The 23,100-nt window shown below is 34.6% G+C and overlaps 1 protein-coding gene across 3 annotated transcripts in view; it reads left to right on the top strand.

Moving 5' to 3' along the window:
- The window catches only part of TBC1D23 (TBC1 domain family member 23), a 54,684-nt gene extending 33,339 nt beyond the window's left edge, over nt 1–21,345 (top strand). For 2 of the 3 annotated variants that reach the window (XM_004439951.3, XM_087439501.1), the window contains exons 11-19: nt 1,879–2,049; nt 4,482–4,524; nt 6,373–6,482; nt 9,631–9,770; nt 11,088–11,132; nt 14,411–14,499; nt 17,247–17,382; nt 18,678–18,872; nt 19,682–21,345. In XM_004439951.3, coding sequence (XP_004440008.2) covers nt 1,879–2,049; nt 4,482–4,524; nt 6,373–6,482; nt 9,631–9,770; nt 11,088–11,132; nt 14,411–14,499; nt 17,247–17,382; nt 18,678–18,872; nt 19,682–19,763 — 1,011 coding nt within the window. In that variant the 3' untranslated portion in view covers nt 19,764–21,345. The remainder of the gene's footprint in view (nt 1–1,878; nt 2,050–4,481; nt 4,525–6,372; nt 6,483–9,630; nt 9,771–11,087; nt 11,133–14,410; nt 14,500–17,246; nt 17,383–18,677; nt 18,873–19,681) is intronic. The other variant, XM_087439502.1, reaches the window with a different exon arrangement.
- Nucleotides 21,346–23,100: the final 1,755 nt, after the last annotated feature.

Consider the following 23,100-nt stretch of genomic DNA (forward strand, 5'->3'; position numbering starts at 1 on the left):
TTCTTACTATGAGCTACCTGATGTAGCACTTAGCATAGTGCTTTGCACCTTGTAAGTACTATATAAATATTAGCTCTTATTATAATTGGGTAATTATTCTAAGAGTTTTTATTATAAGACTTTTTTGCATCATTAGTACTTAGTGCATATACTAATAAACTAATATTTAATGAGTAATGTCTGGCATATAGATGTTCAGTTGTTAAAACTGCTATCGTAGGGTCACTTTAATTGAAAGAGTAGATGAAGTAAATGAATACTTCAGAGATGCTTAGAGCAATTGGTAGAACTAGGACTGACATCATTTAAGCCATTCTGGGGTTATTAGAGCCTCAGAGATGGGAAGACAGAAAGAGGAGTAACCCTTTTGCTGACTGTGCAATCTGCACTTCTTCCCAACTTGTCTGAAAACGTTGACGCTGCGCTGAAAGGCGTGTAGAAGGGCCTAGGTGGTGTTGAGGGGATACTCATGGACAGTGAGGTAGAACAACCCAGAGAGTTTGGGCTGCAGGTGAGGAAGGCCATCCTAGCGCGTCTGCATCCTGACAGTGACCTCCTCTTCCTCCATTCATCTAGGAAGACTTAGATGGTCCTTTTATGCTTAATTTAAAAATTTACTCAAGTCGTTCATGAATACTTGATTTTTAAGAAAAAACTCAAAGAATATCTCCAGAGATAACTGTTGTTATCAGCTTGTTTAATTTTCCAGACCTTTAATATGTATTTACATATTTCTTGTTCACTTTTTTTCACTTGACTTTTCACTTAACAGTTCACTTGCTTTTTGGCCTAACAGTTTCTTGGAGATCTTTCCATTTAAGTACATTCTTTTTAATGGCTGTATAGCAGTCCATGGTACAGGTATACCATAATTTATTGCCCAGTTGATGTACATTTGTGTTGTTTTCAGTTTTCTTATAATAAGCAATGCTGCAGTTAACATCCTTGTACATACTTTGTGAACTCCTGTAAATATTTCTATAAAATAGACTCCTAAAAGTAGAATTGTTGATGTTGAGGGATGTGGGCATATAAAATGTTACTAGAGACTGCCATATTGCCCTTTAAAAAGGCTGAACCAGCTTACACTTTACAACTGTAAATGAGAATGATTGTTTCATATCATCAGCATTGTTGCACATTACCAGTTAATTTTTATTTTATGAGAATGATGGGTAAAAAACAGTAGTAATTACTAGTGATGTTAAGTGTCTTTTTGCAAGTGTACTATTTTTTTTTTTTTTTACAAATTGCTTTTCTGTGGTTTGTCCATTTTTCTATTGGATTTTCACTGTGCTTTTTATATAGCCCCATTATAACAGTTATAACAGACTTTTGTAATTATTGGCATATCTGTTTCCTTGAGGGTAATAAATTAATTTTTTCATCCTTGTATCTCTAGTACCTAGAGTAGTGCTGATAAATAAATGGCTTCTGCTTTTTCTGATTGTCCTGTAAGAAATACATGGTTTGCTATGTAAGTGGAAACTAAAAAATATAGCTTGTTTCCATGTATTATTTTTAGTCATGGACCCTTGTACTCAGTGTTCAACTTTTCTTTTCATGATACCTAAGGACATCATGGCTTGTTTAAGAAACAAACAATAAAAACAAATTTTTTTATAGTCGAGTATTTTATTTGCATAATTTAATTTTTTGGTAAATTTTCAACTTTTGTTCTAATGTATTATAGGCACATTCATACACATTTCTTTTCTCTTATCCTAGGGATTTTATTTATAAAAGCCTTTTCTTTTTCCTTTGTTTTCATGGTGGGTATTTAAATATTGTTTTTTTCCCTAGAAAAATATTTCAAGTTTTGCAAATGTATGTGAAATACAGGCATGTCACATTTTTAATTTTTGAAAAACTGTCTAGATGCTCCAGAATCCATCCGAGTTTGCACAGTCAGTAAAATCCTTGCTGGAAGCACAGAAGCAGTCCATTGAGTCTGGCTCCATTGCTGGCGGGGAGCACCTCTGTTTCATGGGCAGTGGCAGAGAGGAAGAAGACATGTATATGAACATGGTCTTGGCACACTTTCTACAGGTATGCTGTAGATGATTTCAATTTTGCTTGGTTTTTGCTATCACTATAAGAAATTCTCATAGGTAATTTTGTGCTGTTATATACATTGTCAAACTTATTTGTATTTTTTCTTCACAGCTTATTGGTTTTATGTCTTGCCAAGAAAGATCTTCTCCCTCAGATTTTTCTCGAATGCTTATATGGTTTATTTTTTATGTTTGCTGTGTAAGTGGAAACTAAAAAACATAGCTTGTTTCCATATATTATTTTTAGTCATGGACCCTTGTACTCAGTGTTAAACTTTTCTTGTCATGATACCTACGGACATCGTAGCTTGTTTAATAAACGAACAATAAAAAATTGTTTTGTATTTTTTATAGTAGAGTATTTAGAATATAGGGGTCTCAGAATGTCTGGAATTTGTGTCAGAAGTGAGGTAGGAATAAAAAAAAATTTTTTTTCAGGTATCTAACTAGTTGTGCTGTCAACTTAAAATACCACCTTTTTAATATAGTGAGTTCCTCAATGCATTAGGGTCTATTTCTGGATCATTCTGTTGCATTGCTCTTTATGCCTTTTCTTGCCCTAGTACTTTTTTTTTTTTTTGAGGAAGATCAGCCCTGAGTTAACATCCGATGCCACTCCTCCTCTTTTTCCTGAGGAAGATTGGCCCTGGGCTAACGTCCGTGCCTATCTTCCTCCACTCTATATGGGACGCCGCCACAGCATGGCTTGATGAGCGGTGTGTTGGTGCATGCCCTGCATCCGAACCTGTGAACCCCGGGCTGCCGAAGCAGAGCTCACGCACTTAACTGCTATGCCACCGGGCCCGCCCCAGCCCTAGTACTTTTTACAGTAGCTATATAATTCATTTTAATATCTTCACTTTGAAATTGAATAAATATACATGTATATTTATTCACGACACTTAGCCACCTTTCCTTTTTGTGTTTGACTGTTATCTTTAGCACAACTAATTTGTATTAGTGATTGTATACAACTTGTCCCTCTACATTCTCTACAAAGCTTCACTCAGTGATGGCTCTTTCTTTATAAAAATAGTTGTTTATTAGGTATTCTTCAGTAGTTTATACGTTAAAATCCTCACTTTGTATGACCCTGAACTATGGAATCAGGAAGATAGTAGGCATGGTGTTATACAAGTCACTCAGTTTCAATCCATTTCTATTCATATTGTATTTTACTGGGAATCTGGTTTGAGAAAATTAGTCAAAAGACAGAATCCTTAAAAGACAAAATCAGAGAAGGAACAAGGTATTTGGGAGAGGGATTATAAGATAATTTTATACCTTATTAATGGAAAGATTTTTAGAAACTTACACAGAAAAACAAAAATAGGGACTCAAACTCATTTTACTTATGAATTTAATTGGCCTATTTTAAAAATGCTGTGGTATAAACTGTGTATTGTGAAGGCTGTCAGATGGCAAGAATTTGGAATATTGTGTACTTTTTTTTTATAATTCAAGTTCTTGTTGTAGTTTTAGAAATTTTTTCCCCAATTTTTATCATGGAAAATTTCAGACATCCAAAGTAGGGAAAATTGAACCCTATAAGCTCTTTATAAAGACATGACCACATTATCATTATTATACTTTATTATAAAAAATCTAACTAGGGTTCAAGTTTTCCTGATTTTCCCAGGATCCAAAATAAGACATTACACTTGGTTGATATCTTTAAAGTCTCTTTTAATTTATAGGTTCCTTTTCCTAATTGTTTTCCTTGCGTATATTTGTTGGAAAAAACTGGTTACTGTTGTCTTAGTTTCCCACATTCTGGATTTTGCTGATTGTACTCACATGGTGGTGTTTATCAGATTCTGTCCTGGTGTTTCTTGTAAACTAGTCATTAGATCCAGAGCTTTGATCAGATTACTTTTTGGGGGGACAGGAAGTCCTGGGTGCTGTGTACTTCCATCAGGAGGTAAATACTGCCCAGATATTTCTCTTTTTTGTGTCTCTTTTTTTTGTTTATCATTGTTTAGATCCATTAGTTTTTAGTAGTTTGTAAAATGATGTCATTTCTTCTTCATAATTAGCTGTAATATTTGCTTTTATGTTTCCTTTTTATAAAGCACACAAAATATTTTGAATACTTTTAAAAACCACTCAAATAAAATCCAAAAATACAATTTAACTGATTTTTAGTTTGACTTTTTATTGCACTATTGGAACTATAATACAAATAAAGTCACAGTCTTGTTAGAAGCCATGAAGTCATCCCCTTCTTCCTACCCAAGCACCAGACCTTACAATACACAAGGAAAACATATGTACCTCTCTGTGCCAAAGTCCAAAATGTTAGAGAAAAGAAAAAGTCCAGAAATTTAATATATAACTTTATATTATGTTTGTCAATATTTATAGAACTATCAGAAGTTTTAATTAAATTGCATTTTGGAATAATTTAAATTTTATTTTCCATTACAGAAAAACAAAGAATATGTGAGCATTGCCAGTGGAGGATTTATGGGTAAGGTTTTAATTTATTAATCCCTTTGCCTCCACTTTTCAGAGGAAATTACATTATCACCAGAGCTGATTTGGAGTGACCAAATTAGTTAATGGGTGCACTCTCTCTTCAGTCATTCAGTATTTTCAGAAAAGGCAAGGCCAGTAGGACATACAGATAACAGACAAACATAATAAGCAATTGAAATGAATCAGTATTTAATTAGCTTGTATTTGTAAAAAATATTTTTGTAAAGATGCTTGAAAAACTGCCCACATGATTTGTCTCCGGAGGAGGAACAGATAGGACTGGGAAATAGAGTGAGGAAGACTTCTACCCTATACGCTTTGTATTATTGGCATTTTGTTTTGTTTTGTTTTCATTTTATTTTTGAACTACTTGATGGTATTAGCTGCTAAAAAAAAAGTTGACTGAATGGAATAAAACAAATAAGCTGTTCTTTTCAAATCTGCAGACTAATATCTGGTAATCCAGGATAGTAAAATAATTGACAAAATCTCTGCATGCAAATATTTGAGAATTTACGAAGGATTAGGTCAAGGTAATAAGATTTAAAAAGAGCCTGTCTTTCTTCACAAATGATGTTATTTAAGAGGACAGACTTGCAACTAGTGGATAAATAAGTCTTGGAGATCTAATGCATGATATAGTGAATATAGACAACAATATGGTATTATAATCATCAGACTTTTGTAAAGAGACTAAATCTTAGCTATTCTCACCACAAAAAAGAAATGGTAATTATTTGATGTGATGGAGGTGCTAACTATTGCTACAATGGAAATCATATTACCTATACAAATATATCAGATCAACATGTTGTATACTTTAGATTTACACAGTGTTATATATGTCAAATAGATTTCAATTAAAAAATAAAGAGCCTGTATTACGTTAAAAGACAGGAAAAGAGATATAAAAATACTGAATTGTAAGTACTGGGAAAAATTAATAATAAAATCAAATTAATATTTGTTGAAGGTAATAGAATCTTACTTTGAATCATGGGAGTCTTATAAGGATTAAGTTCTGACCTAATATAATCTTCTTATGTTATAACTTAGAATTTTTGATAGATTAGGATCTATTCCCTCTTGGTCTTTGTTGCTATTAGCAAGGATTATGATTATCTCCTATATATCATGGCCTGATAACTAACTACCTTTAAGGCTCATACCCAGGGCGATCTAGAAAAGGGATTATTTGAATAAAAGTAGTGTTAAGCGGGTATTGGCCTTAGACCCAGTGTTATTTATTAGGAATTCTGACAACATAATATAAAACTTGGTTATTAAGTTTGTTCTCAGAAGTGTCTGAAAAGAATTCTTTTTTAGTATAGTCTAGGTTTTAGAAACTTTTTTCTAAACTATGAATTATTTCTTTTCCAAGAATAACTTTCCATAGCAGTTAATGCCTAAGACTGCTTCTTTATTATGGGGAAGATTAATTGATGTCTCCTTATGGTAAAACAAAAGCCACGATAGGTTTTCTATTAATCCTTTATGTCATAAAAGTGTGGCTGAGAGTATCTGTTAATACTTGAAAGATAACCTTCCAAAGAGGAAAACATCAAGCCTATATATAGTTATTGTCACCCTTAGGGTCAGTTAAGAAAAGTTATATGTGTACAGAGGGCTTTAGAAGGAAGGAGAAGAGGAAGAGGGAGGCTTTCTGTAGCCTGGAGTCCTTTACTCCTTTGCAGAGGTACAGCAAGAAAGAACTGCGATTATGTCCTGGGATCCTTTTTCATTTGGCTGTGACATGTTTATTATACTTCTCTGGTAATAAATCTTTCCAAAGGGGATTGATATGTCAGGTTTCTTTTTTTTTCTTCTTGTTGATCTTAAGCACTGCAGCAGCACCTGGCAGACATTAACGTGGATGGACCAGAAAATGGATATGGTCATTGGATTGCTAGTACCTCAGGCTCAAGGAGCAGTATCAATTCTTCTGTTGATGTAAGTGTATGTGTAGAACATGTCACTAAATTTGGATAAATGCCCAGAAAAGATGATTAACTACTAAACCCCCACCATAACAGAAATGGAGTCAAAATATTTCAAACACATACAATGAGGAGTCATATTATTGTGAAGGTAATGAAATGATGGAGCAGGCCTGCACAGCAAAATTAGCAAGAGTTCTGGAGGTCCATGTGCTGCATTCAGATTTCTCCCTGTCCCACTGTGGTTTGGTATCACCTAGCGATAATTTTCCACTTCAGTGGAAATTTATTCAGCTTAAATATCAGTGGAGATAATTCTGAGTCCAGTGACTAGCTGAGACTCTTAAGAGAGCTGGTTCTAGGAATCTCCCAATAAGTTTGAGCCAGGAGAATACTGAGTTCATGGTCACATCTCGTGCATGCCACGTCTGTACCCCTCCCCACCACAAACTTACGTGATTAGAACTTCAGTCTACCCATATTTGAGAATGTGCTGGGCAGAGGAAGACAGGAACTGATTGCCAATCCCATTATATTTAATTTTTAGTTACTGAGATGTATGTTACTGCGGGGTTTTGCTGTAGTGGATAAATCCATTTTTCTGTTCTAATTTGGAAATATTTGGGCAATAAGTCTTTTATGCTTTTTCAGTATTTCATGTTAGTTTAATTAAATGTCATTAAATCATTTTCTTAACAAGTAATAGTCTTCATCTACCTAATCATCATTCTTTAAAACAAATAGAAGGAAAACTGCATTACAGGGTCATGGTTATTAGTTTGGACTTACCAGTCTGACGTACTTGGGTGTTCAGGTTTTATCTCCACAACTTACTTACTTCACGATTTCCAGCAAGATCTTTTAGCTCTGGTTTCTCCATCTGTGCAGTAGAGATGATCATCACAGAACCTTCCTCGTAAGGATGATGTGAGGATTAAATGCGCAAGTGAATGTAAAGTGTAGTACCTGTCACATGTTTAATAGTAGTTATTATAAAATTGTAACTCATAGATGGTGGAGGTTTATCTTCAGCCATTTAAGTCAAAGCAAATCATTGTCAGATTGTCAGTAGATAAGGCTTCTCTGAGAATTATGTTTTCAACTTGATTCTCTAGATATCTAAGAGCTCTTCGTGTAAGATCACCAGTTATTTAATAAACATTTGCTGTTTTCATTTTGAATAAATAGTATTCCATTGTATGTATATATTATAATTTATTCAATTAGTCCCCTGTTGTTGAACATTTACATTACTTCTAGTCTTTTTTCTGTTATAAACACTATTATAATTAATTTTTGTAGTAATATCTTTGTATACGCCATGATTATTTAGTCCTAGAAATGGAATAACTTGATCAAAAGATTATATCTCAAAATTCTTAGAATTCTGTATTATTATCAGATTGCCCTCCAGCAAACAGTATTCTAATTTATATTCCCACCCACAACCTCAGGTAGTCTTTCTGTTGAAGTTGTTATCTTCAGATTTGAAAAATAACGATTGAGGCCATTAGAGAAACTGTCTTAAAGATGTGTTATATGCAAAAGTACCAAAGAATTTCCACAGTCTGTTTAATTCGGTTTTGAATTTGGATATAAAAATAGAAACATGGTTTTTGTTTTATTTAGTTAATGACTTATTTATCGTAAAAATAAAAATAACACATATTCATTGTAGCATCAAATGTAAATGTGAGAAGTATAGAGAAAACAAAATCCCTGTAACCCTAACAGAGATAACTGCTATCATATTTGAAATATTTTCTTCAAACTTTTTTTTTGGTGAGGAAGATTAGCCCTGAGCTAACATCTGTGCCAGTCTTCCTCTATTTTGTATGTGAGTCACCACCTTAGCATGGCTGATGAGTGGTGTTGGTCCACGCCTGGGATCCGAACCTGTGAACCTGGGCCGCCGAAGCATAGTGCGCTGAATTTAACCACTACACCACGAATCTTTTTTAATACATGTGTATTTTAGTATTTTATTTTAAAAGTACAGGATCAGAGTGTACATATAGTTTTGTTTTCTACTTCTTCACTGAATGTATGAGCATTTTCTAGCATTTTAAAATGCTTTTCTTAAAGAATTTTTTTATGTCAGTATAATTTTCCATCAAATGGTACCTAAATCCTAGAGCACATATTGATTATTTCCTTCCCATAAATTCTGAAAAGGAATTAATGGGAAAAAGATAGGCACACTTAAATTTTTGACACCTATCACCAACTGGCCCTCTGGGGTGTGTGGGAGCAGCAGCCTGCCCCCTGGGGTGTGTGGGAGCAGCAGCCTGCCCCCTGGGGTGGATGGGAGCAGCAGCCTGCCCCCTGGGGTGTGTGTGAGCAGTCCCATGAAGCAGTTTAAGAATTATTCTCATCCTTGTATTACATTAGGTACATAAGGATAACTTTTCTTGAGAAAGTAGATGCCTAAGTGAGAATGTTTTAAAAAGCAAACATTTACAAGGAATAATGTTTGAAAATTTAGCTACATGAGTAATATTCTGATTACACTTTTGCTTATTTTTATACAGTAATCTGAGTTAAGAAAAGATCAATAACTTTATTTCTTATTGAATATGGAAGGTAATTTCAGAATCCACACATTTATATGTACAATATATATCCTCATTTTTCATTTCTACCTTACATTCCTAAGATGGTTTCACCTAGTTTATCAGTGTCGTAGGGCTGCCATAACAAAATACAACCGACTGCGTGGCTTAAACAGCAGAAATTTATTTTCTCATAGTCCTGGAGACTAGAGGCCTGGGATTGAAGGGTTCGCAGATTTGGTTTCTCCTGGAGTCTCTCTCTTCAGCTTGTAGATGGCCGCCTTCTTGCTGTGTTTGCACATGGCCCCTTTTCTGTGCATGTATGTCCGTGATGTCTCCCCCTTCCTATGAGGGCATCAGTCATGTTGGATTAGGGCTCACCTATATGACCTCATTTAACCTCAATTTAATCTTTAAAGGCCCTTAAAGGCCCTATCTTCACAAATAGTCACTTTCTGAGGTGTACTGGGAGTTAGGACTTTAACATATGAATATAGGGGGATGGGGGACATGCAGTTCAGTCTATAACATCCAGATAACCTTTAGCAGTAGTGTGTCTGCTAATCATTTAGAGAGCAGTTAATTCATCAGTAAGTTCTTTTTTTTCAGGGTGAATCTTCTAATGGCTCAAATGATAGAGGAATGAAATCACTAGTAAATAAAATGACTGTTGCTTTGAAGACAAAGTCCGTTAATGTCAGGGAAAAAGTTATCAGTTTTATTGAGAATACATCAACTCCTGTGGACCGGTGAGTTGCTTATATGGTATGAGTTTTATGATGAGTAATTAAAGAAAAGTGTCTTACAGTAAATGTTAGTTGAATTGACTGTGTTCTAGAAAAGGATCATAAAGTACATTTTTTTACTGGATGATTCCAGTTTTCATTATGGTTGCAGAGATGTCCTTTATTGCTGTAAAATTTGACTACAAAGATTCCTCTCTCTTCTTCCACTGCTCAGAATAAGACACAAATAGTGATTCTGCCCCTTCATGCCATTTGTTTAAAAAAATATTCAGATGCCATTATGTGTATTATACTTCGTATAGTAGTTGCTTCGCACATGTCAGATGGATGGGAATCATCTACTACATATAGTAATCTCATAGCAGGAACTCTTCCTCTGCTCCAGGAATTTAAAACCTAGAAAATTTGGTCATGCTAAATAAAGCAGAAACCCATATTCTTAAGTTTAAGAGTTCAGATCTTCATAGAATTTTGTTCACAGAATATAAGTGACCCGTATTTTCCCATGAATTACAAATGAAGGATACAGCTAACAAGTGATAAGCGAAGTTAAGAATGTCTGTTATATTGTTTCTTACTGGAACTGTGGTGCACGGTATGTTTCTTTCTCCACATATTAGTATAATTGATCTTTCTTCTTCCTAGAGTTCAAAGCTAACCTAGTAATTCCAGTGCAGAATTTGTTTCTAAGCAAGCCTGATCTTGGAAATGTGTTACAGTATTTAATTTCACTCTCATGTCTTATTTGCAGTATCCTAGGAAAGTTGAAATATCTGACTTTAAGAACTGAATGACAGGAATTTACTGTTGTCACTTTATTTAGTACGGCACATATGCATACCAAAGTACATTTTTTTCCCATTTAGTAAATAGTGAAGAAGAGAGTAGGTTATTTTCAGTAAGCCAAAAAATTGTGCCTTGTCTAAAATGGTCAGCTGATACATAACATTAAAGTGTTTTATCAAGCCTGAAAGATTTTTTTTGCTCTTTAAAATTGTCTTCTTTCAAAAGCCTTTTTACTTTTAGTTAGTGCATTCTAAATTAGGGTACCACTATTGCTGCATTTTGTAGCATGAACATTTACAATTTTATTTTAAAATGAACTAGTGGTAACTCTAAGTTGAAAAGACTATTGTCTTTGTTAAAGAATCACTTGAAACTGGCTTTTCTTTGTTTTTCTTTGTACTTGGGTTGATGAAAATATTTTCTTTATAATGTACACTCTGGGTTAGAAAAACTGATTATACTGTATTTTTTGTTTTGAAGCTGTTGTGTTTTTAATAATCATTTTGTTCTGTCCTCTACCTCAATTTGCTGTAGAATGTCTTTCAATCTTCCTTGGCCAGACAGAACATGTACAGAGCGGTAAGCCAATGAGTAGAGCAGCTTTGTGGACTGTCCTTGTCTCTTAGCGTGCCTCATGCTGTCTTGGCTCAACTTTCATGCAGCTGTCTCAGATGCTAAACTCTTCTTATTCTGCTTTTAGGAGTGTGTGATGCTGATTGAACTGTGTTTCTTTTTTGTTTTTTGCTTGATCATTTTAATTTTTTTTCCCTTGCATGTTTCTTTAAATCTCCCATTCCTCAGATGAAAATCAAGTACATTCGAACCCAAGAACTTCATAAAACCTGCAGTTTTTATTCTGAGATGGAGGAAGTGAGACAGAAGATATGGAGGCTCAGAGTGGGCAGGGTGTGAGCTTTACTTCTGTCTCTGGCCCCAAGTAGTTATAGCACCTGACAAAGGCACAGTTCATGGTTCCAAGTGTTAATTCCTGTACATTATGTAATTTTATAATATTTTTAGATTTTTCTTAATAAGATATATGTATTTAGGTTATGAGTTAACATATATAAATCGGTGCCAAAGAACCACAGTTCTAGGGTGCTACCTTTGGTTTTCCTTGAAAGAGATTAGGTCATGCTGATCATGTTAACATATAATTCATCTCTTCTCTGCCCGTGGTCAGATGGGCTACTTGTCATTGGATTCCATAAGGTTCAAGTTTAAAAGTCCACTGGATCTTCAGTTAGGATGAGCAAAAGAACTTTATGAACTTCATACTTCTTTATGGCTTTACAGTTTTTACACTCACAGAATTTTTCTGCAATTTAAATGAGAATATCAATTATAGCAATACCTGTGAACATTTTAAAAGAAATTCTAGTCATACTTTGAATGTGAATGTAAGTTAAGCTTTGAAATAATGGAGTTGACTTCTCAGGTCATTTCAATATTTTTAGTGACTAGAAGCATTTTTAAAAACAGTAATTTACAGGGGCCGCCCCTGTGGCTTAGCGGTTGAGTGCGTGCGCTCCCCTGCTGGTGGCCCGGGTTCGGATCCCGGGCGTGCACCGCTTCTCCGGCCATGCTGAGGCCGCGTCCCACATACAGCAACTAAAAGGATGTGCAGCTATGACATACAACTATCTACTGGGGCTTTGGGGGGAAAAAATAAATAAATAAAATCTTTAAAAAAAAAAAAACAGTAATTTACTCGCAACTTACTGATAAGAATTTTTATTTACTGTGACTGTTCCCGCACAATGCCAATTACAGGGCTTCTATTATAATTTTATCTAAAAGTTTAAAGGAAATTGCTTCTTTAAAAATTATAGTCTATTTGTGAATCATCATTCTACTTTCTTTTGTTAGGACCATTGAATTAGTCTAATTTTATTTAACTCCCAAGTTTTCTTCCAAATTCTTAATTTTCAAAAAATTTATCTTCTCTGGTCCACAGGAAGTTTTATAACTATTTTGAAAATAGAATTTAGAGACAAGTTAGAATGAATTTCTTTCTGAATTCAGTAAATTAAGTTAAAAACTGGTCCAGCTATTTTGTAGTTGTTTGTTATTACTTTAGCTAAAAAAGTATAGATATACTGCTTTTTAAAAAGAGTCTAACAGCAACTAGAAGGATGTGCAACTATGACATACAGCTATCTACTGGGGCTTTGGGGGAAAAATAAATAAATAAAATTATAAAAAAATAAAATACAAAGAGTCTAGCCTTTGAATTTCGTTTTTAGCCAGAACTATCTCAGTAAGATAGTTTTAGAACTATCTCAGTAAGCTTTAGCAATCTTGCTTATAAAAACTGCATTGTATTATAAATCTAGATAAATAATAAATTACTTGGTTCTTTTGGATTGTCACTTTATTCATACTTGTATTCTGGTTCAAGCATTTACTGTAAACATTACCTTTGTTACTTTCTATGTTTAGCAGTTTAATTTTGCTTTAATATCAGGAGAGAACAATAACTTAATCTCTTACAATTTTATAATCTAGACGGCACTAAAGTATTTTTAGATAAAGCTATATTATTTTCATCTTTGCCTTTTGTAAGAAAGCGGAATCTAAGTTTCATAGGTGTTTGAATTGTTTCTTTCATTTTCTGTCTCAAATGAGCAGAGTTTGATAATTTAGAGGATAATTTTATATTACATATGTTTTAACATAAAATCAAATGATTTTATGATTTTTAACTAATCTAACTTATAATTCCCAAAGAGTGTCTGTTATATTCTCAACTCTCATTGGCTTTTTATGTTGTTTTGGGAGAAGTAAAGATTTAAGCCTATTTCAACAAAATTAGTTAGGCCATGTTATCATTTTTTATTGATGATATCTATTAGGAAATTATTTAAAATACAAATTTGATGTCTGTCTTCTGGAATATTGAATTCTAAGACTAAGTAAAGACCTGTAACTTGATTTTTTTCCACATGGGACTATCTCTTGATATATGACAAAGAAAAAAGCCACAGGTTTCCTTCATCGTAGATAATGTTAACTGAAACTTATCCTTCAAATAATACAATACTTTTCCCCCAGAAACATGTATTTTTTTGAAGTATTTTAATTTTACTTCTCGGTTTACTTTAGATTACCTGAAGAGTAATGAAGTCTAAATTTTTATATCAAGGAGAGGTCCTACTTCCTGCAGAACTGATTGCGTTTGAGTTTACATGTTGTTGATGCTTCTGCCACTTGAAAAAGAAAGGCAGATTCATTTCATAGTTTATTGACATTTATATAAAAGAAGTAGCATCTTAGTTTCTATTCAACAAAAGTAACAGTAATAAAAAATGGGAGGAAAAACCTTAAGATGCTTGCACCCATATGAGAAGCCTTAAGCACTCCTACTGGAATTTGATATTTGGTTCTGTAATCCTTTTTGTCTAACAAACATGTATGTAACAAACACTTACTATATGCCAGGCATTGTTTTAAGAACTTTACAAAATATTAACTGATTTAATTCTCCCAGTAACGATAAAGGGTAGATGTTGTTATCACCATTCTACAGGTAAGGAAACAGAAGCACAGTGAGGTTAAGTAACTTCCCTAAGGCCACACAGATCTAAGCATTGGTTTTAATATGAATATTAAAATTGTTTAAAATTTAATTTTCACAGATTTGAAAGCATTCAGCCTATCAAGACCTTATGCCCTTTTTGCTAACATAATTTCCTTATTTTGTTTCAATTTCCTTAACCTTCACTGTTGTAAAACTGGGTAGTACATGGTGGTGGACAAAGAACATTCACATTTTGTTTGTATATTCAGATGTACTTGGTGAATATCTTTGATAACTTCTAAAGTGATGGTTTCCCCCTAAAATTATTTGCATATAGGCATGTGAGCAGCAGTGACAGAGTGGGCAAGCCTTACCGAGGCGTGAAGCCTGTTTTCAGCATTGGGGATGAAGAAGAATACGACACAGGTGTGGTAATACACTTCTCTGTAGACTGCTTTCCCCAGGTACCAGGAGGGATTCTAGAGGTCATTCTGGGACTAGCTGAACAACTGCTCTAAGAAGACACAGGGAGATTCTGTAGAGGAGATTGGAGATCTGTGGTTTTTCTATTAAGAGTTTGGTTTCAGACATCTTAAGTTCCGCCTGTTAGAAACCCAAGCAGCAATACTGAGTAGGCAATTGTTATAGGCATCTTTAACTGAGGAGAGAACCCTAAGCTGGTGATAATCGGGGGATTATCAGTGTAGAAATAGTATTTAAATCCGTGGGATTGGATTTAAATCCCCTTGATCCACCCAGCGAGGAGATTGAGAGTCATAGGACTGAAGTGCAGGGAATTAACAAAATGGAGACATCTGAAGAGAGCCTTTTGAGACCGGAGGCAATATCCTGAAGGGCCACAAGATGGGGCTGTTGTGCCAGGGAAATTGTCATCCTCCGTGGCTGTCTTGGTATTTTTAAAAATAATTTCTTACTTTGGTTCATAATCCCACTGCCCAGATTACCCTGGTTAAGTAATCATAGTTAATATGTGTATTGAGTTATAAAAAAAATAAAACAGTATATAAACGTACAAAATAAGAAAAAGATACCCCCAAATCTCACCTTGCCTCTTCCACTTAATACATGTTGCATATTTTCTGTCTCAGCCCATATACCTCCTCAATTTCTGTTTCTATCATATAAACATACCATAATTTATTTAATCAGTCTTCTCCCAGTTGACACTGGTAATTTTCCAGTTTTTTTCTGTTTCAAATGGCATGGATATTTTTATACATATATGTAGATAAACTTTTGCAAGTATATCCAGGGGGTAAATTCTTAGCAGTAAGATTGCTACATTATAGGGAATCACATTTGATACCTTAATAGATATTGCAAAATCACCTTTCTGAAAGCTTGGATTGAGGTAAATGCAATTTTCTGTGTGCTATTTCTAATTGTTTTTCTCCTTTTTTTTTTTTTTTTACCCTGCTCTATTGCCATCTTCCTGTTATCCATCAGTCTCTATCTCTACATTAATATTTTAACTCCTTCCTTTAACAGTGGGGAGAGGCAAATGGATGAATAAATTATGGTATATTTGCATATATTATATATATACCTACACATTTACACTGTGGAAAATTACACAGTAATGAAAATGGAAAACCAGAGCTATGTGTATCAACATGGATAAATTTTACAATGTTAGGAGTGGGATAGCAGTTGCAGAAGAATAGTTGAAAAATCTACTGTTTATATAAATTTTACTTAAAATGCAAAACACATTATTTAGGGACGTTTATATATAGCTAAAGTAAAGATGTGTGTGGAAGTGGTAACACCAAATTCACATAGTCACCATTTCTTAGTGGGGAAGGAGCAGGGATGTGACTGGGGAGAGATACATGAGGGCTTCACTTCTTTGTCTAAGCTGGAAGTGTATAGATGTATGAGATTTCCTTGTTTTATTATGTCTCTTTATATTTTGAAGTATTTCTTAGAAAACAAAGGGAGGAACATTTATAATTATTAACCCTAAGGACTGTAGTTCCCCTTTCTTGAATTAGAAAAATAAAATAATTAGAATGTCTTATATTTTTCTTATAAAAAAAAAAACACTAAATAGATTTATCCCAGGATGGTTTTTTTTTGGTTATTTTTCTTAGAAACCAGCAAGAGAAGATGAACTCTGCCATCTTTTCCCTCAAGATAGGTGCTTATTACTGGACAGTTCAGCCATCTCTCTATAGAGTAGTCATATTAGAGTTATGTTCTATAAACCAAACCACTGGGGGCCGGCCCCGTGGCTTAGCGGTTAAGTGCGTGTGCTCCGCTACTGGTGGCCCAGGTTCGGATCCCGGGCGCGCACCGACGCACCGCTTCTCCAGCCATGCTGAGGCGGCGTCCCACATACAGCAACTAGAAGGATGTGCAGCTATGACATACAACTACCTACTGGGGCTTTGGGGAGAAAAAGGGGAAAAAAAAAAAAAAAGGAGGAGGACTGGCAACAGATGTTAGCTCAGGGTCTTCCTCAGCAAAAACAGGAGGATTGACATGGATGTTAGCTCAGGGCTGATCTTCCTCACAAAACAAAAACAAAAACAAGTTGCAATTCCTCAGATAGTTTAATCTTTTAAAAGTGTATTCTCTCAGTATTTTCATCTGACTTTCTTACTGCATAGAGTGATGTTTCATAATAATATTTCTGTGTCAGTACTAGTGGCATCAGGAAATACAGTAACAGGGTTAGAATTGTTTTTTTTTTTTCAGTCTGTATGTTGAAAATACTACTGAAAAAATTTTCAGGCTGTTAAGAAATGTATCATTTTTAAAGTTGGTAATAACCACTTTAAAAAAAATTATTTTTACTTTTTTAATTTTACTGAGGTCATAATAGTTTATGACTGTGAAATTTCACTTGTACATTATTATTTGTCAGTCACCATATATATGTGCCCCTTTACCCCTTACCCCTTATGCCCACCCCCAAGCCCCCTCCCCTCTGATAACCACTAATCTGTTCTCTTCGTCCATGTGTGTGTTTATCTTGCACATATGAGTGAAATCATATGGTGTTTGTCTCTCTGTCTGGCTTATTTCACCTAACATAATATCCTCAAAGTCCATCCAGGTTGTTGCAAATGGGACGATTTTGTCTTTTTTTATGGCTGAGTAGTAAAAAGTTGGTAATACCCACTTTTAAGACTTTAAATTCTTTACAGATGAAATCGACAGTTCTTCAATGTCAGATGATGATAGAAAAGAGGTTGTAAACATTCAGACTTGGATAAACAAGCCAGACGTCAAGCATCATTTTCCTTGTAAAGAAGTGAAAGAAAGTGGACACATGTTTCCTAGGTACTTTTTAAAAGGACTTCTTTAGAAGTAAAATTGAATTTAGGGAAGTTAATAATATAAAACTGAACTGCAGAAGAAGTTTTGTTTATCCAAGTACAGTAAGATATAATTTCACTCTGTCAATTTGTATTATATGTCTTGATTTTTAAAAATATTTATGTAATTTTTTATTTTGAAAAATTTAAACAAAAAAGTTGAAGAAACTACATTGAACATCCTTATAAGCCTCTCTTAGATTCACAGTTTTTAACTTCTTTTCACACTGCCCCATCTTTCTATTTATGGATGTACATCATACACACATACACTTCCCTTTTGTCAAACAATTCAGAAGAAGCTGACAAATATGACACTTTATCCCTAAATGCTTCAGCATAAATCTCCCAAGAAGATGAACATTCTCTTACACAACTGCTATAGCATTATCACATCTTTAAAAACCTTGAAAATGAACATCATTCAACATACAGACTACACTCCCATTTTTCAGCGTCCCCAAGTATCTTTTGTAGTCTGTTTTTTTCTTCCCTGATCCAGGATCCAGTCATGGTTCGCACCTTGCATTTGTTTGTTACACCTCTTTAGTCTCACCCAGTACAACATTACTGCTCCTTCCCCACCACGTCCCCCTTTCCTTCGTGCTGAATGAATCCTTTGAGTCTAGGCCAGTTGTTCTGCAGAATGTTCCACATTCTGGCCTTGTCTGATATTTGTCTTACAGTATTACATAAAAGTCTATGAGTATTATCACTATATTAAAGTGAGCTGAGACACGGGGGGCTGTTAATAATTCTGTGCCCATTTTGCCTTCAGGATCCAGTTATAGAATATTATAAAATATGTAAGGCAGCCCAACTATTGCCTAGAAGTCTTGGATATTAAGTATATGCTATGGTATGTTGAATGAGAATAGTTTATGAATATAGACAATAGCATAAAAGTCTTAAAGGTAGTATATTCCATATATCATATAGAATAGATTCTAAACATCTATTATTTTAATGACTTCTAATTGTATTTGTACTTTTTATTATATAAAATATAAACTTTGCTCTTAAACAGTTATAGGATTATCTATTAATAAAACATTAATTTTGCATACAACTAAAAGAAAATTAAAAGCTTTTATTAGGTAGCTTATTTATTTATAGATCCTTTGCCTATATTTTTTAACTTGAAAGTAATTTCATCTGGAGTGGAACAGTTTTTATAATTTGGGCTGTTGAAGTAACAGCTGTTTTGAATGACATTTCTTTAAAATTCTTTTTGTTTTTAATGCTTTTTTTCCTCTCAAGTCATCTGTTGGTTACTGCAACACATATGTACTGTTTAAGGGAGATTCTTTCCCGGAAAGGATTGGCTTATATACAGTCTCGACAAGCACTAAATTCTGTAGTTAAAATTACATCCAAAAAAAAACATCCTGAGCTAATTACCTTCAAGTATGGAAACAGCAGCGCTTCAGGAATAGAAATCTTGGCAATCGAAAGGTAAGATTTTCTTAGAATGATATCTGAATTATTGAATTAGTTCATTATTAAACTCAGTTTGTTTCTCTATTTGGGGAATAGATGGTGGAATAGAATACTTGAACCACTTTTATTAGTACTCTTTGCTATCTTTTTCTTCTAAATCCTTAGTCATATGTGGTTTAGCCATTAGCACATGATTTCAGTAAGTGCCATAGCTAATTTTATAAACTTTTTGACAGAAGAGTCTTTAAGAATAATCTACACGAGTACTGCACTAAATGCTCGTTTGCAATCAAATAAGAAACTTGACTCAGAATGTAAGTCAATGTTTTTATTTTCCTTCATCAAAAACTTCTTGTTTTGAAAAAGTGTCAGTCAACTAAGCAGTGTGCTAAATGGAGTAGTTAATTGACAGTCTGGTACAGGCTCCTCCTTATCTCATTGTGGACCAGTGACAAACAGTTCATGGACTGGCACAAGGTCATAGAGCACACTGATCTCAAAACTAAACCATCTTTAATCTTATCAAATGTGAAGCCCAGAGGGGTGGAGTGACTTCCAGATCTTCACACTCAGCTGTGATAGAACCAAATATAGCCCTCCTGACTCCTCATCTGCAGTTCATCCCACCTTGCTCTACACTATCTGAAAATTACCTTGCTTTTACATCTAGGTTTTCTCTTTCAAAATATGCTTTTGAGTGTATGTTATTGGAATAAGTTGTGGGGAGTACATAGGAGGTCAGGGAAGGCTTCCCACTGGAAGTGATGTCTCAGCTGAGTCCTGAAGGAAATGCACTCTATTAATATATATATTTTCCCCCATAGGTATTTGATTCCAAATGCAGGAGATGCTACCAAAGCCATAAAACAACAGATCATGAAAGTTTTGGATGCTTTGGAAAGTTAATATAAAAGAGAATTATTTCAAAAGAAATTAAGGCAACGAAGAGAAACAGGGACGTGTTTTCCTGACTGAATTCTAACCGGAGACCTTTCATTTGCTCATGGGGGTGCTTGGATAGCAGGTCTAGGAAAGTGTAAATTATAATCACTCTCTGGACAGTTAAACTTTTTCTTTTAATTTTCTTTTGCATTTTTGGTTTTGTAAAAAATGATTTATTATAAAGGTCAGTTATTAAATGACTTTGAAGTAACTGACCCTGTGCCCTTATGAACTAAGGTGCAGAATGCAGTTCTGTTTTGAAGAGCTGTTTTAAGGGAACATGCATCACTTTCAGATTTAAAAACAACCATACGCATATGTATTTGCAATGTCTTCACTGAAAATTAGAGCTAGAATTAGTTGAAGAGACCCCTTTAATTGCTACATTTAGTTTTACCCACTGAGCGACATCAGAAATGAAAAAGTATTACGTGGATTAATAATTAGCTTGCTGTTTCTGTTCTTAAAAGAGTGAAATCTTTTTAATGAAATGTATGAAGACTCCAGCCAACTCAGAAATGCAGTCTAGCTAGTGAAATGTTGACATATCAGTTTCTAAATCATCTTTGCACCATTAGCCAATAATTTGAACACTGAGTGTTTTAGATACTAAACTTCATCCTAATGATTTCTAAGGAGCAGTTAAAAGCATTATAATAAGTAGGTAGGCATGTTAAGATGAAACGAACATTTTGGGGACAGAATTGTATCTGTAGAATGTCGCTGTTCTTCATTACAAGTGGGATGTTTGATGGAAGCTACTTCAGGACGGGTGTTGAGCCCACACTTATTTATCCTCAGTGAGATCATGGTCTGTGACCACACTAACATCCACTTAAATAAAAGCCAGATGATCAGAGAGCTGTGTAAACGACAGTTTTTATCATCGCTTTGTGAAATTTCTTTCTCTTCTTTGGTTTTTGTCTTCTCTTACTGAAGTTCCAGTGGTTTGAAACTGTTTTTATTCTTTTAATATGACAAAACTGAAAAGTGATCTGCTTTACTTTGCAGCTTTTCCAATTTAATTTATCGAGGTTCATACTAGACCACATTTGCTGAGAGAAATCCAGGAACACGTTTGGGGCCATGGAATGACTTTCTGTAAAATCTCTTTGGGAAGTAGCAGATCCTCACAGTTTGCCCTGTCCTAAAATGTAATGGATTCTCTCTCAGGGGATGATAGGAGAAGTATTTAAATGTACCCTGTTTACAGCCAGTTGTGTTAATTACTTAATGGAAATCAAGTGACTAGAAGGTAACATAGTTAAAGACATTTTATTCTCGTATCTAAATAAAAACAGTCTACCTGAGTGGTTGAAGACATTTGCATGAAATCACACCTGGTGCAATACTTCATATTTATAACTCTCCCACAACTGTTGTGTTGCATTTTTTCCTTTTTTTGGCACCCCCTTTAAAAGTGTCCTGAAGTGTCATTTTTTGCCCATTTCAGCCATGGGACTTTTTTCATAATATTAATGGAAAGATGTTTGTGTTACTGTTTATAAATTACAATTGTAAATAAACCAGTACAGTTTGCTCAAAACTTTGTTCTTAAAGACAATGTCTCTCTCTCTTTCTCCCCTCCCCCCATTTGTAAATCTATATAGATTCCACAAAATTAGGAAATTGAGAGCTTTCCTTTGAGGTTTGAAAGCAGTAGATTCCTATTCCTGTTAACCTAGATGGGGAGGGGGAAAGAGGTAGTTTAAAACTAATGACATTAAACTCCACATGTAGTAAATCACTACCTTCAACTACTTAACTTCTCTGAACTTCAGTTTCCTCATCTGAAATAACACCATAGTTATTAGTCATGAATATTAAATGAAAATACATTTCCTAGATTGTATAAGGCACTTATGTAGCTCATCCTCCCTTCACTGGCCCACTAACCACAGAACTAGAATTCACTCTGGGATATCCACCTCTCATGGACTCTTGAGGATTACAGAGGTTACAACATTATGAGGTTGGTATGATTTTTTGTATTTTCCAGATGAGAAAACCAAGGCTCCAAGAATTTGAGTGAGTGAAAAGAGAAAGTATCTCCTCTTCTCTCCCCACTCCCTGGGAATTATTATTGCTTATTAAGGTGTAAAATTAATTCTCTTTAGATATGATGCCACTTACCCAACATTAATAAAACATGTATTCTAGCAGCGATGATAAATTTGTATGATACATACTCAACCACTTTTGCCACCGGTATGTTTCACACAGGACCTTTAACTCCTTAGCATGATTTTCTAACATACTAAACTAATAGCCATAGATGGGCAGTTGTATTTAAAATTGACACTTGACTTGGGGAAAACCCAACTCCATGGGTTGAATGTGTGATGAAAGTAATGTCTCAGCTTTACCATTTACATCTTGAACTTTTTAAAAAATAACATCTTTAATTTCTGAAATATGATCCACATACATTAAAGTTCACCTTTTTTTTTTTGAGGAAGATTGGCCCTGAGGTAACATCTGTTGCCAATCTTCCTCCTTTTTTTCCTTTTTGCTCCCCAAAGCTCCAGTAGATAGTTGTATGTCATAGTTGTACATCCTTCTATTTGCTCTATGTGGGAAGCCACCTCAGCATGGCCTGATGAGCGGTGCATAGGTCTGTGCCCAGGATCTGAACCGGCGAACCCCGGGCTGCTGAAGCGGAGCACGTGAACTTAACCGCTACACCACAGGGCCAGCCCCATGTTCACCTTTTTAAAAGTCTACAATTCAGTGGTATTTAGTGTAGTCACAGAGTTGGTGCAGCCATCATCACTAATTAATTCCAGAACATTTGATCACCCCAAAAAGAAACTGCATACCCATTCACAGTCCTTTCCCTTTCCCCCTCTCCCTCCAGCCTTTGGCAACCACTAATTTACTTTTGGTCTCTATGGATTTACCTATTCTGGAGATTACATGATGAAAAGAATCATACAATAAGTGGCTTTTGTGTCTGGGTTGTTGCACTTAGTCTAATACTTTCAAGCTTTATCCGTGTTGTAGCATGTATCACAATTTAATTCCTTTTTATGGCTGAATGATATTCCATATCACATTTTTTTATCCATTAGTTGATGGACAGTTGGGTTGCTTCCGCTTTTTAGCTATTATGAATAATACTGCTTTGAATAGTCACATATAAGTTTTTGTGTTGACATGTTTTCAGTTGTCTTGGATATCTGTCTAGGAGTGGAATTACTCTGTCATGTTAATTCTACATTTAACTTTTTGAGGAACTTCCAAACTGTTTTCCAGAGGGGCTTTATCATTTGATGTTCCCACCATAATGTATGAGTGCTGT

The sequence above is a fragment of the Ceratotherium simum genome, chromosome 15, assembly GCF_057802395.1.
Source record: "Ceratotherium simum simum isolate JZ-2026a chromosome 15, ASM5780239v1, whole genome shotgun sequence".
Taxonomy (NCBI): Eukaryota; Metazoa; Chordata; class Mammalia; order Perissodactyla; family Rhinocerotidae; genus Ceratotherium; species Ceratotherium simum.